The sequence below is a fragment of the Poecilia reticulata genome, linkage group LG16, assembly GCF_000633615.1.
Source record: "Poecilia reticulata strain Guanapo linkage group LG16, Guppy_female_1.0+MT, whole genome shotgun sequence".
Classification (NCBI taxonomy): domain Eukaryota; kingdom Metazoa; phylum Chordata; class Actinopteri; order Cyprinodontiformes; family Poeciliidae; genus Poecilia; species Poecilia reticulata.
In genome coordinates, this window is record NC_024346.1 from 31,599,813 (window position 1) to 31,605,812 (window position 6,000).

The 6,000-nt window shown below is 36.5% G+C and overlaps 1 protein-coding gene across 2 annotated transcripts in view; it reads right to left on the reverse strand.

The window, feature by feature from the left end:
• Positions 1-1,436: 1,436 nt before the first annotated feature.
• c25h12orf75 (chromosome 25 C12orf75 homolog) overlaps positions 1,437-6,000 on the reverse strand; it is a 9,706-nt gene continuing 5,142 nt past the window's right edge. Inside the window, exons 2-6 of one of the 2 annotated variants that reach the window (XM_008432791.2) lie at positions 5,562-5,586; positions 4,019-4,054; positions 2,973-3,052; positions 2,446-2,476; positions 1,437-1,598 (exon numbers count right to left, since the gene is read on the reverse strand). In XM_008432791.2, coding sequence (XP_008431013.1) covers positions 2,472-2,476; positions 2,973-3,052; positions 4,019-4,054; positions 5,562-5,586 — 146 coding nt within the window. In that variant the 3' untranslated portion in view covers positions 1,437-1,598; positions 2,446-2,471. The other variant, XM_008432792.2, reaches the window with a different exon arrangement.

Below are 6,000 nucleotides of genomic sequence, written 5' to 3' on the forward strand. Positions count from 1 at the left end.
AAATCCCATTAGGCAAAGAGCGGGGTACAAAGAACCTGTACAGACTGTAAGTACATCACAGAAGTTCAAAATAGATGGATGTCCATATTTCCTCATTGGAAATCTTTACTCATTTGTGCTCTTAGCAAGTCAAAATAGAATTTCTTTAGATTCTTCTTGAGTTCATTTCCAGATTATTTTTTTTTCCCCCACACTGATCAAACATTTTTGCACATTTTCGACATGCCGCTTAACAGAACAAAATTTGATTTGATTCAGTAGTCAATAATTTGCAAATATAAAGGGTACAAAGAGTTTAAAAAGCTTTGATAAAGTATTCCCATCTCTTGAACGTTCCCACATTTTCTCATAATGTAACCACAAACTTTGCTGTGTTTTATTCGGATTTTATGTGATGGACCAGCATCATTTTCAAGTTTTAATCTATAAAAGGACTCGAAAACCATGCAGGATTTTTTTTTTTGTAACAGTGCACCACTTTGTGTTGGATAATCACAGAAAATCTCAATAAAATCCACTGGTGTTTGTGGCAACGTGACAAAATGTGAAGAAGTTTAAGGGGTGGGAACGTCTCCGCAAGGCACAGTAAATATCACAATATAAGCTGTACTTCAATAAAAACRTCATTCTCATCTTTTCTTGTGGTGTTTGTTGACAAAAAGAAAATTGCACAATTCAACACATATTTTCTTTCAAATATTACACACTGACTAAACAACATGGAGTTCAGTTATATAGTATGTGGGGAGGGGAGGATTGAAGACGGATTCACCGTTTCTTTTTGAGCTACTTTCTTTCAGTCTCTTCCAAGATTAGGCTGTTTTTGCAAATCTACATTTATGCTGTGGGTGTGAGAAAAGAAGTTGACAGTTCAGCTTATGAAAACTTTAAGAAAATCTCCCATTTGTGGCTTTAAAGGTACTATATTCTGAGCTTTTCTTTTTTTTTWRSMAAAWWAAAAAAAACAATGCTGAAGGGAGAACAAGCACAGATACACAAAATCGTTGCCTGGAATGAGGTTAGGTGACCACACCCAGAACATCGTGTAAAACAAGCTTCATTTCAGCTCTGAGAGCGATTATTGAGAATAATATCTCACTTTYCCGATGCAACAGCAGGTCCTTGATTGCAATAAAATCYATTTTCATCACCAGCGACACGTTCAGTCTACTTTGCAATTAAGCATTTATGCACTGTAGTGATATAATTAGCAGAAAATATTATTGCCAAGGGAGTTTGGGGAGACTGTGTGATTCCCACACATTCAGTTGTGAAGTTGGCTGTATCCTCCATCATTTCCTGAGAGGGAGAGAGAGGGGGGAGCGGGTCCACTGATACCACCTTCAGCTGCTCCTCGCAGCGTGGGGCGCCTGTCTGGGATTCCTCTTTCTTCATCTTTTGTTCTCAAGRATAAAGGGCGGTGGCTGATGCCGTATGCATCCAAACATCACTCCACCTTCTGCCGCTCTGCTAGTTCCTGTCTTTTGCTCAGTGTGACTCTGGGAGTCCTTATTTAGTCCATTTTCTACCAGAACCAGAGCGGCGAGATGCTCTCTGCTTGTGATGTGACAGTCTCTGAGTGATTCAACTGTAGGGTCCTGTTGAGACCAAACAATATAAAAGTCAACAGTTTTTGAGTTAGCTTTTTATGTAGAGCCAAAATGAACACAGTCCAAACAACTTTTTATACATGTGATTAAACTGTCATGATTACATTAAATACAATACCTGGTAGATAATATTCAGTTATTTAATTGAATATTGGTTATTTAATTAAATAACTAAAATTTTGTTATTTGAATAAATAACTAAATATTTAAATCTGTGATTAAAACTTCAGTTAGTCACATGAAATGACAAACAATTGTTCTAGCATTATTTACTTATTTCAGTTGTCACTGTGGCTCGTCAGACACCGTGACACCTGATTGGTTAATCAGCACAAGTCAACTTCACGTTGTAGCCCCCCCCCACTGACTTATGGGTATTGCTGAGCTAGAAAACAAATTCAAGCTGTACTGCAACACATGGCCATGCAGTGGTTTCATACATTTCAGATAATGAATATACAATTTTCTTAATTACTCTTACAACTTAACATCGTTTTATGTAATCATAATATTCAAACATTTAAATAATTATAAGAAAATACATATTTTTCTTTAGCATATATGCATTTCTAATCTTAATTTAAATGATYGCTTCCTGAAYGTTTCCTTACCAAGAAATACATTTCTTAAGTTTATTTAGTRCTCATCCCAATTAATCCATAACCGGATTGTCTTTTTTTATTGTAAACATCTAGTATAAATATTGTCAGTGGTCCCATTAGAAATTTTGAAACAGAGAAAATGTTGCGGTAATGAAAATTTTTTGGTTCTGGATCATTTTGAAAAAACAAAAAAGAAACAGCCAAATAAGCTGTATTATTGTTTTTTCAGGTACCTGTTTTAGACTCCATTCTGTAGCTGCTAGTCTGTAAGAAGAAGAAGAAAAATGCACAGCAACAAGTTATTTGTAGGGACATTGTTTGACATTTTGAATCTTTTACCGTCTCTGATCTTTCTGTATCTGTCAAAACTGATAGAGATCAGTTAAAATAGGAAATGATACGTCTCAAAATGCAATTGGTTTTATCAAACTTCAGCAAGGACAACTAAAATGGCACAAAAGAATTTTAAATAAAGAAAAAAATACCCTGCATTATGATTTACCAGTACATTGCTGCTTCTTGAACTAAATAAATAGCATGAACATTTTCAAGATTGACATATTTTTCTTTTAACGGATCCAATTTTTRGACCCTGACAATGAGGTGAGTAGCTGCTCACCTCATTGTCAGGTGATGAGCTCCATCGGATGCTGTAGCTCATCTGATGGAGATTATTAAGCGTCTATGTTCAGAAGTGCCTCATAAATACAYTTCAATGTCAAAGTTGTTTAAAATTAGAACGTGTGCAGCAGATCTTCACCTTTCCGTGTGGCTTTAGACTGACTAGCAGCTACTGTGGTCAAGTCCGCAGGCAGACCCACATACACACCGCCATAATTCCTGAGGACAGGAGAAGACATTATGTTAGTGCAAGGTAATTTATCAGAGTTAGATTTTGAGTAGAAGCAGTAAGATTAAATTTAGCTAATAATCATATGTTCATAGAATTTATTTTCTTTTAGTTTCAACTCTTAAGAAATTTCAGTCCCTTGCAAAATACTCTTTTGAACTTTTTCAGATTTTGTTTTAGAACCAAAAGCATGAAAAAATGGAAGAAAAACCTTTCATTTCAAAAATCTTGAGAATATTTCACACTTTTGTCTTCAGTTTATTTTATAGTCAGAAAAGGTGTCATTGAGCCATTTAAAGCAGAGTTGGGTTACAAAACAATTTTCCGAGCTTTAAACATTTYAGAGCTCTGTTCAATCCATCATATGGAAGTAGAAAAAGTTTGACATAATGGCAAGCCTACCAAGAAATGATTGTCCACTTAAAGTGAAAAATGTAACAAGGAGGGCATTAATTAAACCTTTACTATGTTCATTTCATTAGGTTATGTGAAATGGATTGACTTCGAAAGTCCCTGAATCTATAAACAGAGTCAGAAGAAGAAGTCCTGTTTGCAGTTCGCAAGAAGCCATGAAGGAGACATGGCAAACGTGTAAGAATATGCTCAGTTCACATGGAAMACTTTTAATTCTTGCCTACATGTTGGCATTATTTAGAACACCAAAAAACACGCTGAGCRCACCATACCCATTGCGAAACATTGTGGTGGCAGTATCATGCTGTTCAGAAGCTTTTAATGAGCAAAAACAAAGGCGTTTGGTCAAAGTTAACAGGTTGAAATGAGACAAAATAAAAGGAAGTTCAAGGGATATGAATACTTTTTTATATATATTTATATATAATAATACCTGCCTTACTAGCAGATGTTGTTGGTTACAGTTCTTGCAAAAAAAAATACTGATTGTTTCACAAAAAGCTACATGTCAACCGAAAACCTCAGAAGCGTCAACAGAATACCTTCTTTTCTCATCGTCTGCCGAGGGATCTTCTGTCCTGATTGAGAGAAGAATCACAGGTCAGGTCAGCATTCACAGCCTGGCACAGAAACACCAGAAGCTCTGGACTCCAGGGTGTGGTTTGTTTCCGCTGCGCTGCGGAACATCTACGGCGAGCCGCAGGGAATACGGATCATTCCCCGGTGGCAGCGGCTGACGATGCGGCACATGGAATTGGCAATTATCGTTTCAGCTGAGGTTATTGAACAATCAGCTACTTGCAGCGTGTTGTTGTCGCAGAGCTCACATGAAGCCGCGCCGGGGACAAAACAGCAAAAATACTCAGCTTGGAGGCCGTTCTGTTTGCAGATTCTTTTCTTTTGAACATAAAATGCGAGCGTGTGCATGTTTTGTTTGTTTGTTTCATCTTGGAAGGAACTAAGGTAGGCACTAAAGTAGACCGCTGGGATTCGACCACTTTGTGGCTCCCTATAAAGACTTGACCTAACATGCTTACTTTGCTTGATTGGTAAAGGCAAAGGATGAAATCAGGGTAAGGAGAAATGGGTTAGGAAATCCTTTTGACGGGCATTGCAGTAGATAGATAAAGAGTTTGTATGTATGCGACAAAATGAGTGTGGTCTACATTTGTGATATTTTGATGCGTAGTTCAGTTTTAGGAAGCTCTGATTAGCTTCAGGTAGTTAGCACTCTTCAGTCAGCTCCCAAGGGCTGAACCTGGCTGCTCAGATGGCTTCCAGGAAACATACATGCTGATTTAAGGTACAAAGTAGACACACACACACACACACACACGCTTGTAAATTTATCCCTGTTACAGTGAATTCATCTATTTTTTACTGGAAATCTACATCCTGACCAGGTCAATATGTTGCTGAGTGTTAACACATGTTTGATTCTCACTTTGACAAGAAAAAATATCAATAAATAGCTTTTTGGGACCCACCAAGGCTGTTTTCTGAGAAGTACTAAAATGAAAAGCACAAAGTCTGAAAAAATGAAATAAAAATTCAAGTACACCCATTATCAATTTTTGCAGTTAAGACTTTAGTAATGTTGCTTCTCCTGTCCTTTTCAGAAAAGTTTTAATGGCAAAAAACAAAAAAAAAAAAGAAAAAAAATCAAATGCTCCAGGACGAGCCCTCAAAAACACAAACAAAATAGATTTTTTTCAAATATTCAATATTCCTGCCACAAATTCGATAGATTTTAGATGAACTTTTACGTGATAATTTATTGAAATTCACTTGTATTTTGCATAAGACTTTGACACTAGTTATGCCTGTCTTTTAACAGAAACCTTCTTTTTGAAAACCATGCAGAATTTATGTTCTATTTCACAATTATTACACTACTTGGTGTGTTGATGCATCATGTTAAAGTCCAATAAAGCACTAAAAGTTGAAATTTRTAAGGTTACAAAATGTTAAAAACGTGAAGGCAATGATTGCAAATTTTACCAGACACTTGATTTTAGCTTTGATTTATGTCTTACAGAGCTTCATACATTTTTTCAAATTCTTMAAAATGACTGATGTACTTACACATCTTTGGAGGCTTCTGCTGGCCCTGAGAACASAAAACAAATGAACAAGATTTAACCCAACCATCATACTTAATGGAGGAAGAATGTTTCATTACTAACTTTTAATTTCTGYGTTCAGACTCACTGAATCAAGGACAGACAGTAATAGGATGCTGGCGGTAGACTCACTTTATTAAGGGTGAATGTAAACCTTATTCTTTCTTCTTGCTTTTAAAGCCTCTGGGTTGTGAAGGTCCATTGAAATACAGACAATAACTACACAGAGCTGGACAAGCMTTTTATTCTAGGTGGTGTCTAGATTGTAGCAATCTGTAGAAATCTTTTGTCACTCTCATGAAGAAACAATAACCGTACTCCGTTGAGCGTCTTCACTGACCATCCCCAGTTCTTTACTGCCACACAATACGGCGTCTTCTAAAAGTTACATCAAGCGTGAC